The sequence below is a fragment of the Pundamilia nyererei genome, unplaced genomic scaffold (genome assembly GCF_000239375.1).
Source record: "Pundamilia nyererei isolate P.nyererei 1_Seehausen unplaced genomic scaffold, PunNye1.0 scaffold00007, whole genome shotgun sequence".
NCBI lineage: Eukaryota > Metazoa > Chordata > Actinopteri > Cichliformes > Cichlidae > Pundamilia > Pundamilia nyererei.
Genome location: NW_005187408.1, coordinates 2,490,562 through 2,512,928, shown reverse-complemented (window position 1 = coordinate 2,512,928; position 22,367 = coordinate 2,490,562). Strand labels below are relative to the sequence as shown.

Here is a 22,367-nt window from a genome sequence, read left to right as displayed (position 1 = left end):
TGCCCAGCATGGTCCATAATGTCCATATTGCACCTTAATTTGTTTTTATATAAGTGTGTGGAATGAGTCTTCAGTTGAATGTTTTTTAATAGGCAAAAAATACTTAAATAAGTAAATGGCGAGTCGAATTTTTGTCTTTTTTTTCTATTTTTGCTGATCCGAAAATTGATCCGATCCGTGACTTAAAACCGATCTGATCCGAACCGTGAGATTTTTGATCTGTTGCACCGCTACCCGCGATACAGTATTATTGCAATTTTTAGCATTTTGCAATAAGCTCACAATAACATATACTACAATTTATCACAATGGAATCAGTCTGTGACTGAATGAGGACAAATTGGTAATTATACACTCTGTCAAGCTGAGTGTGTCCAGTGTTGGCTGTTTTTTCGGGTGAGCTGATTTATTGTAAGATTGCTCAGCTAAAATTATCTCAGGATCGCCGTGCAGGAGATGAACACTGTTGCTATTAGAGGGCTCGTCTCATGTTAGCAGAGCAGCGTTCCAATTTATTTACGTATCTTTATTTATTTCATAAAATATCGATATTTGGTGCCCCTGTATCGATACAAAATAGCCATGTAAAATATTGCAATACAGTGCAGTATCGATATATTTTTTTGAGTATGAAGACAGAGAGTAGGGCTCATGAGTGTGATGGTGTGATGAAAAAGCTTCTGCCTGCTCAGTTCAGCGCGTGTTGAACTCTCAGGCACCTTGAGACGTTACAGTAGTGGCCTGCATTGACAGCCTAATGCTGGGGGAATGAACGTTTCACACGGTGGGATGAATGTCGAAGGGAAAAGAGTGACAAGCATGCTCCTGACCTGTCTGACAAAGAACTTAATATTTTGTCACACAAAGTAGGTCACAGCACAGTTTCTGAGACATGATCTAGAAGCAGAAGTGTTTGAAGTTGTTGCACACTGCCCAAGAAGACCAAAAATAGTGACTACATTTAAATTAAGTATAGCTTTTTGTTTTTCAGTGACAGATTCAAATACTTTATTGATCTCACCTTGTATGACTGTTGAACACCTTATTTCTATTGTTAGATAAAAATAAATAAATAAATAATGTAAAGTGAGCAATCCCCTACTAAACATAGTTTGTCTGTGACTTTGTATGGTCTGTGCCCACATAGTGAAAATGTAACTCAGCAGAATACCAAGGAAAAGAAATAATTACTCAATTTAAATCTATATGCATACACCATAAAGGTGCCATAAAGTCTTTCACACACTGGCATATTGAGCAAACATGTTTGCACGCAGATTTGATGTTGGCTGCTCAGTCTCTTTTTTTTCTCCTTAAATGCCTCAGGCGGTTTAGAGAGGCAAAACATCAGAGAGATCAGAGATCTCATCAACCTAGAGATGCCCCAGCTTGATAAAGCCCTGAGCCCGAAAACATCGCCTACACAGGTAATGTAATTTTTGTCAACCTATCGAAAACATATACTTAAAGGACACACAGTTAAGTTCAGTAAGGTAAAAAGAATGTAGAGAATAACGGCGCTAAACAAATTTTCAGGGTTGGTCATGTCCTTCGTGCACCTACATTAACAAACCAACACGGCCGGGCTGTGAGATCTGCAGTACGGACCGACCTGAGAACTACGTTGTCCCGGGGGGATATCGACCTGATACACTGGAGCTCAGAAGAATTCAGAAGGAGAAAGAAGCTATCCGACAATACCAGCAGGTATTTAAAAAAAGAATACATTCCGGGTAGTATGAACGTGCTTTTACGTGCACATACTTAATATGATTTCTGGAATATAACATGATGATGGGCACACAAAGCTCAGTTAAAAATTCAGGGAGGGGAGCACCACTTAGTGACACACAGTTTGGCCAAATTTGACAAAATGCTCAAAGTGAAACCGATGAAAGGGAGAGGGTGATATGTATTTATTTAGAAAAAAATTAATAACCGTGGTATTTGAATTGAAACTTTCAGGCTCTCTCAGGTTGACTCTCTTCTCTTCTGTCTCTGTTTTTTGAAGGAGAAAGGGAGAAGAGAGGGGCTGAAGAGTGCTGGGCTTCAAAACACCTCACTCCTGTTTAACCTGGACCAGAACTACTGAACACACAGACACAGGCAGACATACACCTTATGTTCATTTCTATCCTTGAAGCATCATCTCCACTGCCCATGACTATATTCATGTATATCCACATTTATGCAATAAAACTGTCGAATTTTACCCCTGAAGTCATTTTAAGCTGCCTTCATGCATCGGTTGCATCCCATATTTGCAGATTCATAAGATCGTGCAGTTTACAGGCTGTGTGAGAACATGTTACTTTTTTTTTTTTTTGCACATTTTCTGAAAAATGTGGAAAACGTGCTCTGAATGAGCAGTAATGCTGACAAGGACGGGCAGGTTTTAAAAAAAAAAACCTGTGAGATTTCTTTTTACATTTTGACGCTGGCTCCAAAAGACGTTACTCATATTGAACATCCAGTGACAGTCGTAATCACTGCAGCCTTTCAGCAAATCAAATGAAGTGGCTTTTTAATGAACTCTTTAGGAGCAATAGTTGCCACCGAGTTGAATGTATGAGTCATTTATTTTGCACTGCGATACTGTATATACTCTGAATGGATAAAAATAAAAGGTTTTGACTCTGTGTGCTTGTCTGTGTTTGTGTAAATGAGGATTTTGAGCATTTTCGAGTTTAAAATGCACATTATAAGAAAAAGCTGGAAGAGCGCAGTTTACAGAACTTGCCTTTAACCCTCACTTCCCTCCTCCAACAACACCGCTCCTTCTTCCAGGCGAGGGAGGAGGAGCGAAGGCAGAACTTTGCCCGGCTGGTGATGATGGATGGTCAGGACCTGGTGCCTAACCCTGAATCTGTGGAGTGTAGGATCTGCTATGCAGGCTTACAGCCGGGAGATGGCATCCTCCTGAGGGAGTGTCTGCACTGTTTTTGCAGGTAAAATTTAAGGGGTGGCGGTTTTTTGATTTGTTTTGTTTTTCTTGTACACCTTGGGTGACTTTTCTGTGTTTGTGTGCATGCCTGCTTAGAGAGTGCTTGCGCTCTGTCATTATGCTGAGCGAGGAGCCCGAGGTGTCCTGTCCCTACAGAGATGACACATACTCCTGTTCCTGCTTCCTGCAGGAGAGGGAGATCAGAGCTGTGAGTGAGACCAACTAACAGCTTCTGACACTTTTTTTTTTTTTAAAGCTACAGTTTTAGCTTTTAGTGTTAGCACACATTCACCATCTTCCTCCTGTTTCCTGGTGACAGTTGGTTCCTGCAGAGGAGTATGAACGCTGGCTGCAGAGGGGCCTTTCAGTTGCAGAGTCTCGGTGTGAGGGCAGCTATCACTGTGCTACTCCTGACTGTCTGGGCTGGTGTGTGTATGAGGATACTGTCAATGTCTTCCACTGCCCTGTCTGCAAGAAACACAACTGCCTAATCTGCAAGGTAGAAATCATACACAGTATATACTGGTATAAAATGAAATTTAATAATTTATTCCTGTCTTTTGTTCCTATATTGGTTGCTTGAACTCATGTGATGCATTAGATTTGCACATATACTATGTAGAGATGCAGATTGAACTTTGAACTAATTAATTAGTCCAAGCTCATTTAGAATAAGTTTATTTGAGTGGCTTCTGCCAGGAACAGTTCATTTTAATTGCACATTATGCTGTTAAAAATGAAAAATACTTTGTAAAACTGAATACATAAATGAAAAAGTATTGACAAGCTTTTAACTGGTTTGGTTGCCTCATGCTAACTGCAAATTGAATAAGAACTGTTTATTTCTGCAAAGAATGCCTGTTTTGCTCATTCCTAGCTACATTTTTATTGAATTTATCCGACTGTCCTAGAGTGATTTACATAAATTACAGTTTTTAAAAGATCCTTATTTGTTCCTCTTTCTATTTTCTCCTCAGTCTATCCATGAGGGTATGAATTGTAAGCAGTACCAGGACGATCTTGCAGCGCGTGCTATCAATGACTCTGCTGCTCGAAGGACAACACATCTACTAAATGTGAGCTACAACAGACATGGAGTTGTGGTCAGAAGTTTTCATACATTCCTTGTGGCATGAATATCACGGTAATTTGGGGTTTTTAGTTATTTCTTTGAACGGCAGGATACATTTTTATTACTTTGAAAAACAAGAATTGGGTGCACGAGTTTCTAATCCATACAGGCTCAGATCTATACATACAACCCCACTAACATTTGGTTAAATATCTCATAGCAAGTTGTACTATGAGCAGATGTTTTGGTAGCCATCAACAAGCTTCTGCTATAATTCTGTCTGTGATATTTAACCACTCTTCTTGGCAGAATTGGTAGAGTTCTTTAAATTAGTTGGTCTCTTGGCACAGACCCGCTTTTAATCCACAAGTCTTCAGTAGGTTTGAAGTTTGTACATTGGGAAGACCATTGCAGAAGCTTAATGTTAGCCTGCTTTATCCAATCCTTCACAGTTTTACTTTGTTTTTAAGTTTGAAAGCCACACCCTTACTCCTCCAAACATGTGTCTTGCAATTGTGGCCAAATAGCTCAATCTGACCATAAAACACATTTGGCTTGTCCATGGGGGCAGCTGCAAATTTCAGTTGAACTAGATGGTGTTGATTTTGGAGCAGGGGCATCTTTCATGATCAGCACACAAATCCCTTTTATGCAGCAAATAAAAACAAAAAGTTGTAGTCAATCACAATTACTAACAAGACGTAAGCGTGCCTTGGCTTTGTCAAGTTAAAAGACATTGTAGAACCTTCATCACTAATTATTAAAACATTTAAGTGAGTGTATGTATATATTTGTGCCTGTGTGTATACTTTTAAATCTGTGTAGATTAGCGAATATCTCAAATAAATTCAAACCTGTGCAAGAAATTCTTGGTTTTAAAGTAACAAAGTAACAAAAGATGTATGCTGAACAGTGCCACCCTGGAAAAAGAACCGTCCAAAGAAATCATTAAAATCCCCAAATTACCATGACAGCCAATGATGAGTGTATGTGAACTTCTAACCACAACATCTGTACTGTATGTGGGATGTGCGACATGACAGAGAGTTCTTTTGAGTTGTACACTGTTTTAAGGCTATTTGTAATGCACAGAGATAGAAGGGACAGTGTTACAGATCCATTTTTACCTCCACTCGTAAGCAGTGAATGGCTTTGTGGTCTAATGCTTACAGACAAACTGATATATACTGGTAATGCTTTCCATATCCTCGGGTCTCATATTCTTTCTTCTTTTTCTTGTTCTCATTTTATCTCTCACAAACAGACTCTTGTGCAGTCAGGGGAGGCCATGCGCTGTCCACAGTGTGGCATCATTGTACAGAAGAGAGATGGATGTGACTGGCTGCGCTGTACAGTCTGTCACACTGAGATCTGCTGGGTAACCAGAGGGCCACGCTGGGGGCCAAGGGTATGAAATCTGTCCTTTCTACCTTAACTTTAACAATTTATCTATTTTTGCTTTATTTAGTAACCTTGGTCAGATAGACTCAAAAGCTGTTTATGTCCACCTAAAAAGACTGCAAAGCCTTGTTTTCCATCAAAGCATGTTCCTCATTCTGTTGCTTTTAAAGGGTCCAGGAGACACCAGTGGAGGATGTCGTTGCAACGTGAACAACCGAAAGTGTCACCCTAAATGCCAAAACTGCCACTGAGAGGGTCAATATGGGTCAGATTGGCCCAAATGAATGAATGAATGACTGAAAAAGCTGCTCTCTCAATAGCATGGAAAGAAAGACTGAGATTTCTATTTAAGCTATATTTAATACAAAACTGTGCAGAATTTATACATTAAATACATACTGAGATCTTTAATCAACAAATCTCTAACAGTCACTTATTTTCACTGGTTTTTCCACTGGAATCCGAATGAAAGAAATAATATTTTTACATGTCGCTGCATCTCACTAATAAGAATGTGGTTAGTTATGTAACGAAGATGAGCGTGGTCAGAATTATGCGGTATAAAAAACTGGAGTATTTACTTTGAATGCATGTGGTACCTTTTCAGAATGTTTGCACAGCTGATGTAGCAGTACGGGTGCGTTACTTTCTGTTTCAGCAGTTATGAGCCTGGATGCATTACAGAAAACTGAAGTGGCCTTGTTTCTCGTGCACAAAAATCAGTAGCAGGGTGTTTCTGAATGAAACAAAATGTGACAATTTCTCATTGTGATAGATGAATGTGATAAATAGATGAAGCAAGAGTCCAGAGTTACATGTAGAAGCATTTCTGAATGTGTGTATGTGTGTGTTTGTACGTCTGCGTGATGCCGTGTAATGACTGCATGGGTGCCTTGTTACCAAAGAGGTTTGAACCGAAACAAGTGTGTGTCTGATTATTCCTTCGATTGGGATCTGTTGGTCTGATGGCTGAGAGAAACCAGACTGTTTTCACAGAGTCGTGTTTTATTACCCACGACTCTGTGTTCCCCCAGAAACTGCTCACATTTGAGTATTGTGTGATGACATCACCAATAAATGTCAACGTGTTAATTAAAAGGCAGGTATTGGTTGTTAAGTTTATATTTCCTGTATGGGGAGGCACATGTAAACACCTTTTGTCAATAAGCTTTTATTCCTGTAGAAGACCTCGGATACAATAAAGTAATTCATAACAGTGTAAATACTTGGAACATGTTTTTATCCATGTACGCATCAATGCCCTCTCTCTTCACTGGAAAAGGGGGGGATGCCTAACTTCAAATTCCTGAGTTTTCCCTTGACTACACTACTGCCCAGAACTGACAGGCCAAGAAAAGATCCTCACTCCTTTCTGTGTGTAAAAGTCAGCACTGTGCTGCTGACTTTCTGTTGTGCCTTAACAATAAATAAACACCATTCAAACTCACACGTGTGTTTGTGAGTGATTTAACGTAGAACTGAGTGAATGAGCAGCTTTAAAGCTGTCATCGTGCTTTCTAATCCCTTAGTAGGGTAAATTTTTCACAGCTTGTAAATATTCAAAGGCTATTTGTAGCGTCCAAAGAGAAGACTTGGTGACTTCTGCATGTCTTCTTAAATGCACAAAAACATTATCCCTTTCTTTCAACTGCTCCCTTTAGGGGATTATTTCCCCATCTCTCCACCTAACTCTAGCATGCTGCTCCTCCATCAACCTTCTGCATCTCCTCCTTCACTACATCCATGACCCTTCCAAACTGCTCAACCTGATATTTTAATTTCTAATACTGCCCATCCCGTTCACTCCCAATGACAATCTTCAAATCTTTAACTCTGACACTTCAGGTGAAGCTGGTTCGCCTCCTGTCTTTCTGTCAGTGCCACCATCTCCAAACCATACGTCATAGCAGTCGTTTCCACCTGCTCCACCCACTCTGCACTCTCTACTTCACCTGTCTTCTGCACTGTGTTGCCTCGGATGCTTGATCCCGGGTATTTAACCTCATCCGCCTTCACAACATCTACATCTAGTATTTTAATACATCTACATCACATTTTATTAATGTTACAATTCATCCATTTTGCGTATTTAATCAGATGGGACCACACTTCAGAACAACAAACTCTTTCAGCAAAAACCCTTTAATCACCTTTCGGTTTCAAGGTTATTCCTCCAGTTCGCCATTCCTGCAGTGGACTTCCTGCGCGCCTTTTATCGCCGTTGTCACATTTTATAGTGCTTTATTGTTGTTGCTGTTTAGCATTAAAAAACAAAACAAGCACTTATTTTCGAGTGCACATGATGTTCGTTTAAGCGCAAAGTCAGTCCCACTTTCCACAGCCTCTTCTTCTTTGCGAGCACTTTCACCCAGGAACTCGATATGCTCAAATTATAGACCTCGAGCTCCCTTCAAGAGTTGGGGGAGGCGGAGTTAAGACCGGACAGCGGCACCGAGGAGCTACTTCGTCGTTGTTTCTCTTGGAAAAGGAGGCAGAGCGGGGTTATGGGAGGAGGATTTGACCGACGTCGGATTATCAGAGATTAGCAGACTAGCAGTGCAGCAGCAGTGCTCGGCGCACAGGTGAGTATGTCGGTGCTGTTACTAGCTGCTTTGCTTCGTGTCCGGCATGCTTCACGCTGTGAGCTGCATGCAATGGAGCTCAGTTCGCATCGGTTTAAGATGTGCATATATCTCAGGTGCAGAAAAACTTCACTCTTGAAGGATTCGGGCAGAGTTTGTAAGGATTTCTGTCTCTTAATGCTGGCTGACCTGTCTGTGATATTCCTGCATGCTTCCTCTGGAATATGCATGCTACTGTCCTACTTAGTGCAGTTTGATCACGTCTGTTCGCTTCATTTTGAAGTAATAGCATCAGATCACCTCTTCCTTTTTTCTGTAAAGACCTAGTGGAGTCTAGATTTGTATAAATGATCACCACATTTGTTTAAACTTACATTTCTGGGACTTTACCGCGCGTAAAGCGTCACCTTGCACAGTAGTGTGGACAAAGTTCAAGTGGATATCAAGGTTAGCGTAGTTATTAATCGTAGACTTTAAAAAAGTTAGTTAACTGAAATTATTTTGTGAATTTTTACAACTAAGAAAACTACAATTTAGAAAAATAGAGAGATAATATGCATAGTTTTAGTTAGTTTGGTCAAAGTTTTGTTACACCTTTGCTGATGTGGCATTGATGGACATATTTCTAGAGACTGGGTGTCTATAAGACAGCTGCCTTAAAAAAAAAAGAAGACGTTTGTGTTTGTTGTAATACCTGTACTGATTTTCATAAGTCTTTACTCAGACATACAATAATAATTAAAAAGAGTAAAACTAATAAAAACTAAACCGAAACATGGAAATCCACTCTGGAAACTAAACTGTTTTAAAAGCAAAAAGTCAAAAATGAGATAAATACTAATTAGAAAATGTGAAACTATAGTAACTTTGGTAGCCATGCATGAACTTTGCAGATGCATTAGCGGTGCACTATGAGAGAGGAATGCATGTGTTGTCTCTGCAGTCTGGAGTCATATAAACAAAGAAAAACCTGGAGGTCTAGCAGAGAGAGGAAAATGAGTGAAGGAGTGAGCATGGTGGCTGCTGGCTTAAAAATAAGAAGGTGGTGTTTTTTAAACGAGAAATGTTCCTTCTCCTTCAAATTAAAGGTTCCTTAGTTGCTCCTGTATCATCACAGTGTTGAATGAATAATTTTAACTTCCACGTTCTCCTGTTCTTTTCTTATTATAGACTTGGGGAGTGACACTTTACTTTCTTCACTATGGCTGAGACTAAGGGGAAATTTGACTTTGCCATCGACCGGGGTGGCACCTTCACCGATGTGTTCGCCCGGCTGCCCGATGGTTGTGAGAGAGTCCTTAAGCTGCTGTCCCGGGACCCCCAGAACTACAAAGATGCTCCCACTGAGGGGATCCGCAGAATCTTGGAGGAGGTAATATTGTGCTGTCCACCTTCAGCCAAGGAAATATCAGGTTAATTGCTGTCATACTGGCTGTTATTTCACTGTTTTTATAGATTATTAATAAGCATGTATCAAAAAAAGCAGAATAGGCGGCTCAATGTGGAAACAATATGTAATATTGAGCAACACTTCATATCCATACATTATCTCTAGGGATAGCTGTATATGATGCTGATGTTTGCATTTCTTGACAGGAAACAGGGAAGGCGTATCCCCGCGATCAGCCTGTAGACACTTCTCTGATTGGCTGGATCAGAATGGGCACTACGGTAGCAACCAACGCGCTGCTGGAGAGGGAGGGAGAAAGGACGGCGCTCCTGGTCACAAAGGGATTCAAGGACCTGCTGCACATTGGCACTCAGGCCAGGCCAAAGCTGTTTGACTTGGTCTGTTTTTTCAGCCTGTACCAGTGATTGTACTGCATGTGGTGCTCATTAGTAGTGTGAGGCACGGCTTGTGTCTCTGCAAGGTTTAGTTATTATCTCGTTGTGCTCAGGCTTGTGGCAAGTACTGGAGTTTGCCCTGAGCCAGCTGTAGAGTTAACACATTAAGTGGTCGCTTATCTGTAAAGCTCAGGTTACGGATCAGTAAACTGTGGCTTACTGTGCTGTACATAGATTTTTTTTTTTTTTCTTTAACCTTTAAGGTCAGCAGAACACACCAACTAAACCTGATAAGCTTTTGCACCATAACAGTCTGAAGCCTTAGCTGGTAAAAGCAGTTACTGTTATTGTTTATCACTTTCTGGCTTCCCAGTACATGCGCTTTGAGCTGCCATACCTTGTGTTTGCACGTGCGTAACAGGAGGTCGCGGTGCCTGACGTCCTGTACGAGGAGGTGATCGAGGTGGACGAGCGAGTCGTCCTCAGGCAAGATGGTTGTCAGCTGCCCAGAAAAGATCCCGAACGGATTGTCACAGGTGCGAGGGGCAGTTGTGCGCTCCCTTTACTGCTAATTTCTTCTGCCGTGTTAGCAGTATGTGGCTTCAGGTTTTTAGTCCATCCAGAATTGCCTAATATTATACCTTTTAAACATTAGCAGGTTATCAGTATCAGTGTGAGCCTTTAGCTAAAGCATTGTTGTTACTCCCAAAGATCTAATTTCCACATCTGAAAAGTGAACTGATGACTTCATGGGCTCAGTCACTGGTTTCATGCTATATTGTAAATTACTGGAGTCAGAAAGGAGAATCCTTCAGGTATATGCTCATGTCCCATTTCAGTACGCTTCATAAACTGCACTGCCAGTGGGAACGTGGAACAGTGGGTACGCCCATCTTTCACACTGACTGTGCCACTCCACAAAGCGCCGTGTGGTGCCTGTACAAACTGTGGAATCTTGTCAATCTAAACAGACTGAATAATCATGAGGTTAATTAAAGCAGTAATTCAGCTACCTCGACTTCCTTGAAAAACTGACAGCTATAACAAGCTAACAAGCACTAAATAGCCCATTATTTATACAATAATAATGCATTTCCCCAACAAGCAAAACAATGGTTCAAGTGCAAAATGCAGCTTTGCATTTTTAATGCAAAATGCAAAGCATGGCAACACATCTAATCTGTGGAAACACCTGGATGAAGCACAAGGATTTTCTTTGGCATTGTGTGTAAATATTTTAAATATATAACAAAATATTTCAGGTGAGAGTTATGTTTTGAATTTATTTTTTGAGAGTGAGGAAAGTAATGAAAATAAGTTCTGTTGGCTATTGGTTCAAACATGGAAGCTTTAACTGACATAATTTCAGTTAATCCCACTAATCCCTTTGTGTGTCTTTCCCAGGCAGTACTGGGGATTCCCTTGAGGTGTGGAAGGAGTTAGACTTGGAGCAAGTAGAAAAGGACCTGAGAGGAGTTTTGGCCCGTGGTATCACCAGTCTGGCTGTCCTTCTTCTGCACTCGTACACGTTAGTATTACAGCTTCTTTAATATTTACTCACGATCCTAATCTGCTCTCTTGTCCTCTCCCAGTAACTTGCTTCCATTATATAAATAAGACCTCGGTCTACCGACGTCATACCTCAGCAGCCTTATCTCTTATCTCGGTACCCAATAGTTCTCATTTTATGCTTTTTGTCACATGTCACACTGAAAGCCCAGACTTGGTGTTCTTTGCTTTAAGAAGAAGGTGATCAATGGACACTGAAGTGATAAGACAAACACATTATACTGCAGAACAAATTACGTAAGAGTTTAATGTTTCACTTGCTTTCTAGGATTACGTCTCTTTCTCTCTGTGCTTCAGATGGTCCGAGCATGAGAAAGCAGTGGGCTCTCTGGCTCGTCGCTTGGGCTTCAGCCAGGTGTCTCTTTCCAGTGAGGTCATGCCGATGGTGCGGGCGGTGCCTCGAGGATATACAGTCTGCGCCGATGCCTACCTCACACCCAAAATTCACCAGTATCTAAAAGGTTTCACCTCGGGCTTCAAGGATGGCCTGAAGGTTTGTTTTTCTCGCGCATCAGTCGATATGTTTCAGGGGTTGACAATTTTCAGAACTCTATTGTATGCATAAGTACTTTTCCTCTCAGTTAGACACTCTCCCACCACCCCTTTAAGTACCACCAGAGACAAACAGCAGCTCTCAACCATACAGCCCACATATAAATATGTACTTAACCACACCTTTAAACTAGTCTGAAAACATAAACCTCTCATGTCTGTGTGTCTTCAGGATGTAGATGTGTTGTTCATGCAGTCAGATGGAGGCTTGACTCCCATGGAGCAGTTCTGCGGTTCACGGGCTATTCTATCCGGCCCGGCGGGAGGTGTGGTGGGATACGCCATCACCTCTTACAGCCAGATGGAGAAAAAGCCTGTGATTGGCTTTGACATGGGCGGTGAGTGTATGTGGGAGCAAAGGAGACAACTGAGCATCTTCTTGATATTGTCTTGAAGTCTTTTTGTGTGATCTTCATACAGTTTGTTGTCTTCCATGTGCCACATTCAGGATTTGATATTTCTGATCCTATGGAGTAAAATTACGCTTCTCTTTTGGGCGATGTTTTTAACTTTGGTTTTTATCTTTAGCTTTTCGTGCCTACATGCCCTCGTTTGTTGTTGTCTGCAGGAACGTCTACAGATGTGAGTCGGTATGCAGGCCAGTATGAGCATGTGTTTGAGGCTACCACAGCTGGAGTCACCCTGCAAGCACCTCAGCTGGACATCAACACTGTGGCTGCAGGCGGAGGATCGCGACTGTTTTTCAGGCAAGTTTGCACAAATTGTGTAACTGACGGTGGGACTAGCTCCATATTTGCAAGCAATCTTCTATAATACCAGTATAATGTGATGATGTGGTAATTGTGATATTACCCATTTTGACTTTTTGACTGATTGTTTTATATTTTATTTATTTTCTTATTTAATGACTACTCTCTGTATTTCTCTTTTTTCTAACCCTACCAGATCAGGGATGTTTGTAGTTGGACCAGAGTCTGCAGGAGCACATCCAGGACCAGCCTGCTACAGAAAAGGTAACAGCTTTTCCGTTATTCATGTTCTACTGTTGCCAGCTTTTCTTTCTTTCTTTCTTTCTTTCTTTCTTTCTTTCTCTCTTTCTCTCTCTCTCTCTTTCTCTATCTAGTGAACCATTAATTGTGCAGTTTCAGCTCTTTTTTTCTCTTTTTTAAATCATTACACTGAGTCCAGCACCCACTGGCACGGAGCTTGTTCTCCTGTCCTGTTCCCGAGGTTAATCATCCGATTTATGCGTCAAAAGGCTGGAAATTGGCACATCCAAAGTTGAGATGATATAACACAAACTCGCCTCATAGTTCTCAGTCAGAACTGTAAAGTGTGTTAACAAAAAGAAATCGGAGTCTTCTTTGTTGACGTTCCCTGTAGATTCATTGGTTAGCCTTAAGCTTCATTTCAGATACCACCATCCTCGGTGCCAAGTAAAGCACTGAACGCTAACGCTGACTCAAAACTCAGAACAATGGGGTTATTGAAAAACAGACCGAGACCTGATTCCCTGTCGGGTGCTGTGGTATTTTCCCAGGTGGACCTCTGACTGTGACAGATGCTAACTTAGCCCTGGGTCGTCTCATCCCTTCCTTCTTCCCAAAGATCTTCGGGCCCAAAGAGAATGAGCCTTTGTCCCTGGAAGAGACCACGAAGCATTTCCGTCAACTCACTGAAGAGATCAACGTCTTCCTGTCTTCAAACCAATCACAGGCACTGATATGTACTGGACTACTTTGTGGAGTAAGTTCAAATATTTATGATGATATTAGGTTTAAATACTCTTCGTGCTTTCATTTGAAGGCTGATGCTAATGGGGCCAACCACTCACACAGCAGACAATCAGAGATGAGCATGGAAGCGGTTGCCATGGGATTCATTCGTGTCGCCAATGAGGCAATGTGCCGGCCAATCAGAGCTCTCACACAGGTATGTTTGGTATAAAACTGCGTTTTCTACATTTCAGCATAAAAAATCATCTTGTTGTTCTCTCTCCCACTCATCTCCCACCTGCTCCACTCTTGCAGGCCAAAGGCCACGATACATCTCAGCATGTGTTGGCGTGTTTCGGGGGGGCAGGCGGTCAACATGCTTGTGCGATTGCCCGCTCTCTTGGGATGAAGACTGTCTTTATACATAAGTAAGGCTTCTAGATTCTGTTTCACTAGAGGTGAAAGACAGCTGAGAGCCACGCAGTGAGCAGTTGCCCGTGTTTATGATTTGCAGGTACAGCGGCGTGCTGTCAGCGTACGGTCTGGCTCTAGCAGATGTGGTGGAGGAGGTGCAGGAGCCGTGCTCTCTGCAGTACGAGCCGGCGTCCTTCAGTGAGCTTGATCAAAGGGTTGAGCAGCTATCCAAACGCTGCCACGATACACTCCGTGCACGAGGCTTCACCAGGTTAGAAACCACAAAACAATACATGGGCTGGGGTCAAGCACATCTGTAAGACTCCAGGCATGCTAGTCAACTTTCAAAGCTAAACTGCATACTGCAGCTTTTACAGCAGCATGGCTTTATAGCAGAAGAGTCTGGATGTTAAACTGGTGTGCCTGCAGTCCAGTATCTGCTTTCTTCCGGTCCCAGATGTTTACACACTATTGTTAGAAGAAGAGGAGGTGCTACTCAGTAGTAAACATGGCTGTGTCCCACCTCTTTTGAGACGTGTAGCTGTTATAAAAATCAGAATTTGCTGATATTTTTGTAAAAATGGTTCATTTTCTCAATTTCTCGCTTTAAAAATTTGATATGTGATATGTTCCATTTTGAATAAAATATGAGCTTATGAGATTTGCAAATCTTTGCATTCTGTTTTTAGCTTTATTCTACACAGGGTCCCAACGTTTTTGGAATCGGGGGTTGTATATAAAATTCTTAAATCCACAGAATAAAGTGAAGTATGAATATGTGTGAAACAAGTAGAGGTGACTATAAAAGTTTCTGTCCATTCAATTCGGATATGCATAATTTAAAGGATGAATGTTAAGGAGGCACCAACTCATTTAAAGATTTAAAAGCAAATAATAAAATGAAAAAGGGACTTTGTGGCCTTGCTTACATTTTGTTAAAGTGAAAAAAGCAAAGACGTGAATGTTAAGAAGTCATGATGTTTGTTGAACAATCATAGCCGCTAGACTAAAGTAGTCTTGTTTGTCGTCCGCTTCAGCGGTCAGATAACCACCGAGGTTTTCCTCCACATGCGTTACGAGGGCACGGACTGCGCTCTCATGGTTACCGCTGCCGGATATCCCAGCAACGACCGGTCCTGTCGAGCCGGAGACTTTCGTAGTGCCTTCACCAAACGGTTTGCTCCTCTTCTCTTTACCCATTCATGTCCTGAGCTTCTGGCTGCTACATGTTTTCGCCTTCAGAGGGCTAAATCACTGCTGCGTACACTTTGTTTATATTTTTGGCTGTTGTTGTTCATCTTCTTTTATCTTTAGGAGAAAATATTACATGACATTTGTACACAGGACCCTTGATTTCTTACTCCTCCTCTTAACTCTTTTTTTTTCCTTCTTCTTATTACAGTTATCTGAAGGAGTTCGGGTTCACCATCCCAGACAGACCCATCATGGTGGATGACATCAGAGTGAGGGGTTGTGGGCAATCTGGTATTACATCAGTTTACAAAGCAGAAATGGGACACAGACAGGCCAAACCAGCCACGGTAAATGGAGTCACTTACCGGGTACCACATATATCACTTATCAGACATGATCACACGCAGGCAGTCAGAAAAACGATCAAACCTGGGCCGCTGCATGGTCACCGGCTCAAGCTGTGACTATGTCTGAGTTTTTAGAAGCTGAAAAAAAAGAGCCTTTAATAAAACAAAGGTGGTTACCAGCAGGTGAACATAAAAAAGCAGCATGGGAGAAGTGGGAGATGTTCACAGACAAATGTTCTGTTCCATCATTGTAATATTGATGTTTTACCTAAACTTGTGGGCACATTTATTTCATGTCACTCTGTTTCTGCTCCTCTGTGTAGATAACCAAGTGTTACTTCGAGGGCGGTTACGTCGACACCAGTGTGTATCTATGGGAGGAGCTGCCGTGTGGTCACAGCATCCAGGGACCAGCCATCATCATTGACAAAAACAGGCAGGCATTTGCTTTTTGCTGACAACTACCAAATTAAACATATCTAAATAATGTTTTATATTCTTTATGCTCTCCTTTTTGCATTTTTTGAACTCAGGACATTAAAATCTATTTAAATTAAGCAAATTAAACCTTTGCGTTATCAGTTGAGGTCCTTGTTTCAGCAGTTTTTACTTCTGTGGATGTGATTTTTAATTTCCTGTGCTGATTTTGAAATGTATTGTACTTTGTACATGATTTGCTCCGGTTTCCTCCATCAGCACCATCCTGGTGGAGCCCTGTTGTGAGGCTCGTCTGACAGAAGGTGGTGACGTTTGCATGACGGTAGGCTCAGACCCTCACTGCGCCCTCGGCACTGAGCTCAACACAGTGCAGCTCTCCATCTTCTCCCATCGCTTCATGAGCATCGCGGGTATGCCAGCATGCAAAATCAGATGAGGAAGAAGGTTGTTGAAGAGTATGAACTTCCTGTTTACCTCTTCTGTCTTCCCCTACAGAGCAGATGGGCAGAGTTCTGCAAAGAACCTCCATCTCCACGAACATCAAGGAGCGACTTGACTTCTCCTGTGCTGTGTTTGGACAGGATGGAGGTCTGGTGTCCAACGCACCTCACATCCCCGTCCACCTGGGAGCCATGCAGGAGACTGTCCAGTACCAGGTGAGGCACGAACAGTCCAGCCACGTGTGAGTGAGTTTTTCTTAGTGTGGCCATACACGTTGAATGACAAAAGGATGTTGTTTTTTTTCTTCTGTGAGCAGCTCAGATCACTTGGGAATAAGCTCAAAGAAGGGGATGTGATTTTGAGTAACCACCCATCTGCTGGGGGCAGCCATCTCCCAGACCTCACAGTGATCACACCGGTCAGTCCACCAAGCTTTTCAACACTATTTCTTCCCTCAAATTCTTCTTCTATTCTTTCCTCATTGCCTTTTTTCTTTCTTGTTCAGGTGTTTAGAAAAGGAGTGAGCGGCCCTGTGTTCTTTGTGGCCAGCAGGGGGCACCACGCCGACATAGGTGGCATCACTCCAGGCTCCATGCCACCCCATTCCACTTCCCTTCAGCAGGAGGGCGCTGTCTTCACTTCCTTTAAGCTTGTCACTGGTGGGGTCTTCCAGGAAGAAGGTAAGTGAGGAGGAGACGAGTCAGGACCTGAATGTGACACACTTCTGAAAGGAGAGAGCATAGAAAATCAAGAGATGACACTTAACTTAAGATAGAGAGTCATTCTTTGGCACTTAAAGGACTCTTTGTTTTTAAAATTACTAGTAAATAATAGTTGTTGTTTTTTTTATTGCTCTGTTGACAATTTTATTTTATTTTTTTAGCATTCATTTTGTTTTCTAGACCCCTTACTTCCTCTCCCATCTCTCTGTATCAGCTGTAACTGAAGCTCTGATAGCTCCAGCCCAATACCCAGGCTGCTCTGGGACTCGAAATCTCCATGACAACCTGTCAGACCTGCGGGCTCAGGTGGCGGCCAATCAGAGAGGGAGCCAGCTGGTGGGAGAGCTGATTGACAGTTATGGACTTGCTGTGGTTCAGGCCTACATGGGATACATCCAGGTAAACTGTTGCTACAAGCAAAAATTTAAAAAAGAAAATTTAGATTTTTTTGCCCCTCAAAAGGTTGATGATTTCAAATCTCAGTGACCTTGACCTGAAGCACAGAGGTCAAGATTTCTGAAAGTCTTGTGAATGCAATAACTTGAGAACAAGGCGATGAGGGGTAGCACTGGTGGCCGCAAGTATTCTTATTTCTGAAAAGTACGGGCTATGAGGGTGTTGTAAAGCCTCTGTGCATTTTAGAGCAACGCAGAACTGGCGGTGAGGGACATGCTGAGAGACTTTGCACGGCGGCGGCGGCAGGAGACGGGCTCCTTGGAGGTGGAGTCAGAGGATTTCATGGACGACGGAACACCAATCAGACTGCGGGTTCAGATTAATGAAGAAGAGGTGAGGAGGAATCGTAACACAGCATATTTATTAGTTTGCAAAGCTGGGATAGAAACCGCTCTTCAAGAAGGACTGTGATTGGTTAAATGTGTGAACCTCCTTCTTTACAGGGCAGTGCGGTGTTTGACTTCACAGGGACAGGAACAGAGGTGTGGGGGAACTGCAACGCTCCACGGGCCATCACCCTGTCTGCTCTTATCTACTGCCTGCGCTGCATGGTTGGACAGGACATCCCCCTCAATCAGGTAAAAATCCAGTTCTAGGAGCTCTTGGCTCACTTTGAATAACTCGTGGTTTGAATGTTGGTTGTAATTTTTGGGGCGGGGGGCTATCGTGATTCATCTGGGCTGCTTTTTTGACCACCTTTCTTTTCCCATGTTTAGGGTTGCCTCGCACCCATCAATGTCATCATCCCTCCTGGGTCCATCCTCCAGCCTTCCCAGAATGCAGCTGTGGTTGGAGGAAACGTGCTCACATCCCAGAGAGTGGTTGATGTGATTTTTAAGGCGTTTGAGGTGTGCGCGGCCTCACAGGTAAATGATATTCCAAAATATGTTTGCAAAAATGCATGTTTCTACTGTGAAGCTTGACTGATGAAGCATACATTTGATAGCTATGTACCGCTTTTCGACTGTTGTATGTTTTCCACCTGTAGAGTAAACAACTTGTTGACATGGTGTGAAACACAATGTGTTGGCATTCAACTGACTAGTTAATGGTGTTTTGTTTATTTCGCTCCTTCCATTAGGGCTGTATGAACAACATTTCATTTGGAAGTGAGAAAATTGGTTATTATGAGACAGTTGCTGGAGGAGCTGGGGCAGGGCCGGGCTGGAACGGGCGGAGTGGAGTTCATACTCACATGACAAACACCCGCATCACTGACCCAGAGATTCTGGAGAAGAGGTGGGATATAAGTTGACGATTTGTGTCGTGTGATGATATCATTTCTGTTATTCACCTGAATGCCGTCTGTGTCCTTCTGATGTTCAGGTATCCAGTGGTTTTAGAGCAGTTCTCTCTACGGCCCGGCTCAGGGGGTGCAGGGAAATACTGCGGTGGAGACGGTGTGATTCGTAAACTTCTGTTTAGGAACAAGGTTGTTCTGTCCGTACTGACAGAGAGGCGATCCACTCGCCCCTATGGCCTCCGAGGTAAATTCTCAATATCAAAGCCTGATGACAGTCCCAATGTCCTCAACAATTAAAAAAAAAAAAGTCTAAATGCTCACATTTTCCTTACTTAATCTTAAAAAATGTAATCTTTTGTTGGTGGTCAGGGGGCGATGATGGTGTAGCAGGGCTGAACCTCCTCCACAGAGCTGAAGGCAGAGTCCTCAACCTGGGAGCCAAGACCAGTGTCAGCCTTGACCCCGGGGTAAGGCTGTGCACGTGTGAAGCACCGTCGTGCTTTAGTGTACTTATAATGACACTACACAGAAAAAATGCCAGCCCAGAATAACTATATACAAGATGGACGTAGCATCCAAGTCTTAAAACAACAGAAAGTTGAAGCCAGCGGCCATCAGTGGGCTCTGGTTGCAAAAAGCAATCTAAATCTATATCTGAGGTGTCTTGAATTATTGATTTCTATAGGAAAATGAGCCTACTTCTTGTTTACTGTAAACTCATGAAAAATACATTTGTCTCTTGTTACAATTTTGATTTTTATTAGTTTTTAGATTATTTTGGGGTCATTTTGCCTTCATTAGATACTGAAGCAAGGAAGATAGACAGACAAGAAAGAAGGGGGAAGACACTGAGCAATTTAGATAAAAGTGGCAGAACTGAAATGGGTTAAACTTAAGGACATGGCTTTATTGTGGTTGAAAAACCATCAATTATTATCATGGAGGCAACATCAATTGTTTTGGTGGTTTTTAAGCCTTGTGTTTAGCAGGGTTGGCCACTTCCAAGTTAAAGGAAGTAGGACAGGAACACCCAGAGTCCAGTTTCCTCTTGGAAGTGGAAATGAAGCAGGTGGAGGGCTCGGATGGAGATCGGGAGGAAGTGGGTCATATGAATGGGAGCCTGAAAGGCAGAATGAAAGAAGAAGCTACTCGGTTCACAAAAGGCTGGAAAGAAATGACAACATGAGAAAGCAGTGCAGGCAGATTAGTGATGCATTTAAAGCCAGAACTGCGCAGCTATCTTAAATTATAATTCACTTTGATATTAAATAACAAGCTAACGTTGGTGAATCAAAAATGTGCTGATAAACAAATTGTATGCACCAGAGAAACTGAACATCTGTCCAGTCAGAGCAGAGATGTCAAACCTATATTACATCATGGGTCACGTACAGCCCACTTTAGTGTTAAGTGGTCCAGACCAGTGAACATTCCCTATTTGTCACTGCACAGAAACAACTGCACATTGAATCCTGGAGATATCTTAACATAAGAAAAACAACTGCAGTTACAACAGTATGTCGTTTTTCTACACTATGGAGACTCCTGACTTAAAAATACAGTTTAAACTCCAGAATTTATGCCCTCCGCATTTTTTCCAAAGCAGTCCAGTGGGCTGGATTGGAGTCTTTGTAAGGCATATTCTGACACCCCTATCTTAGAAAGCCTTTGTTTCCAACTGTAGGCTGAAGAACAAAATAATTGCGCCCACCTGTTACACCCCTAATAATGCATTACTTTACTTTAACATGAAATGGCACACTGGCCATGAAGACCAAAATCATTGCTTGGGTTGGGTATGAACATGGAAACCAAGCCTTAAGTAACACCTAGAGGAGCTTCGTTTTGTGGTACTTCTGTTGCTTGATCACAGCTTTTGTGTTTGTGTGTGTCCCCAAACAGGACATGTTCTGCCTCTACACCCCTGGAGGAGGTGGATATGGAAAAGAAGAGGAAGCAAACAATAGGCCTCAGACCAAGCGAAGGCGCTTGAATGAGACATTCTCCGAGAGGGGTAGCATCTTTGAATACAGAATGGCACAAGAGGGAGTGTGAAAAGAAGTGAGAAAAGGAGGAAGAGTTAAGACAGTTTTGTCATTGTACTGCAAAATATTTGCGAGACACATACTGAGTAAAAAGGATTTCAAGCCTACATGCAGGCTGTCAGAATTTCAGATTTTTACTTGAACACCATTAAAAGATTTTTTTTTTTTTTTGCAGTGTCCGTGTTTAAAAGATGCAGCACATGTGGCGTGTTACACAGACAGACTGTGCTTACATTTGCAGGGAAGTTGGCTAAATACTAATAACTCAGGCTGGGTCTGTCCTCACCAGACTAAATATGCCATCAAAGGACCTTTGTAACGGACATACAGTTGTTATATGTCGCATATCCATCGCTCTGTTCTTATACTGAATCTACTCAGTAGTTTTAATGTTTAGTTCCATTTGATGCTTTTTCAAAAAGCATTAATTTAGACCTCAAAGAGTCTTTTTTTGTCTAATATCGATTTCAAGATGTTTTTCTTGTCCTAACAAATCAGACAAATAAACTCTATTTCTACTAAAAAGATTTTTTTTTGCACCATAGCAGTCACACACACACACAGATTTACTCAAAATTTCAAATGACACGACATTGTGTCGCACAAACTTCACTCATGAGGACAGTTTAAGCTTCAAATGCATTGAAACTAAACTGAATTGTGATCCAGGCACGTGCAGGCTCAAATTATTTGACCTGGATCATGGATAGTTAATGAAAATAGTTTGATTAGGATGACTTCTGACATGCCACAAAAAAAATCCCAGGATTGTTGAATGTGTTGGTGCGGGGTGGGGGCTTGTCCCTGTTTAAAGTGTTGTCCCCTCCTCCCATCTCTGGGTCAGGAATGATCGTGGAGCAGAGCAGGAAGGATAGTGAGGGAGTGCAGGCATGCGTATGCAGCAGATAAAGAGATAGTGGTCACTGCAGGGGAGGCAGCAGGAGGCTGACGGCTGCTGGACGATTGATGCAAATCAGCTGTGTGTGTGTGTGTGTGTGTGTGTGTGTGCGCGTGCGTGCGTGCGTGGATATAGCTGTGCTAGAAACTCCCATTATGGAGGCCGTGGACTGTGGATCAAAGAAAGCTTCCTTGTTTCTGGATTACAGTTCCTGTGATAAAACAATCTCTCTGCTGCTGCTGCTTGGCCCACTCTGTCTTTTCACCTTATCCACTGGCTTATTATCAGTATTAACTTTAGGAAAGTACTAAAGATCAAAAGAAATGAGAGAAACTAGATTCACAAAATACAAAGGAAAGGGGGGAAAAGGAGTATTTAAAGACACATAAATGTTACACTCACACTCCGTCACACCAGTCAAAGCAGTCAGATGTGTTGGTGTCACTAGAACAGCTTAAAAAAAAAGTCTGTTACCAAAAATACCCACAAAAAAACTGTTTGCATAAAAAAGATTGGAGAAGCTCAAAGACACATGCAAGAAAAAAATATTTCATTGCAAATCCCCAAAAGCTGATTGATTGCAAATAT

The 22,367-nt window shown here is 42.2% G+C and overlaps 2 protein-coding genes across 2 annotated transcripts in view; both read left to right on the top strand.

Moving 5' to 3' along the window:
- Positions 1–6,864, top strand: part of shrprbck1r (sharpin and rbck1 related) — a 12,767-nt gene extending 5,903 nt beyond the window's left edge. The window contains exons 7-14 of the mRNA XM_013915912.1: positions 1,327–1,427; positions 1,537–1,707; positions 2,788–2,948; positions 3,041–3,152; positions 3,264–3,443; positions 3,922–4,020; positions 5,281–5,424; positions 5,588–6,864. Of these exons, the coding sequence (XP_013771366.1) occupies positions 1,327–1,427; positions 1,537–1,707; positions 2,788–2,948; positions 3,041–3,152; positions 3,264–3,443; positions 3,922–4,020; positions 5,281–5,424; positions 5,588–5,668 (1,049 nt within the window). The 3' untranslated portion in view covers positions 5,669–6,864. The remainder of the gene's footprint in view (positions 1–1,326; positions 1,428–1,536; positions 1,708–2,787; positions 2,949–3,040; positions 3,153–3,263; positions 3,444–3,921; positions 4,021–5,280; positions 5,425–5,587) is intronic.
- A 2,309-nt stretch (positions 6,865–9,173) lies between these two features.
- On the top strand, positions 9,174–21,373 carry oplah (5-oxoprolinase, ATP-hydrolysing). Its single transcript, XM_005722515.1, has 27 exons — positions 9,174–9,371; positions 9,596–9,787; positions 10,206–10,320; positions 11,189–11,312; positions 11,651–11,846; positions 12,078–12,243; positions 12,474–12,612; positions 12,812–12,879; positions 13,407–13,582; positions 13,673–13,798; positions 13,897–14,009; positions 14,096–14,266; positions 15,033–15,170; positions 15,398–15,536; positions 15,860–15,972; positions 16,233–16,384; positions 16,470–16,630; positions 16,732–16,833; positions 16,921–17,095; positions 17,352–17,536; positions 17,780–17,926; positions 18,037–18,171; positions 18,310–18,459; positions 18,675–18,832; positions 18,920–19,080; positions 19,206–19,303; positions 20,739–21,373. Exons 1-27 carry the CDS (start codon positions 9,201–9,203, stop codon positions 20,889–20,891), a joined length of 3,924 nt encoding a protein of 1,307 aa, XP_005722572.1. The 5' UTR covers positions 9,174–9,200; the 3' UTR covers positions 20,892–21,373.
- The last annotated feature ends 994 nt before the right edge of the window (positions 21,374–22,367 follow it).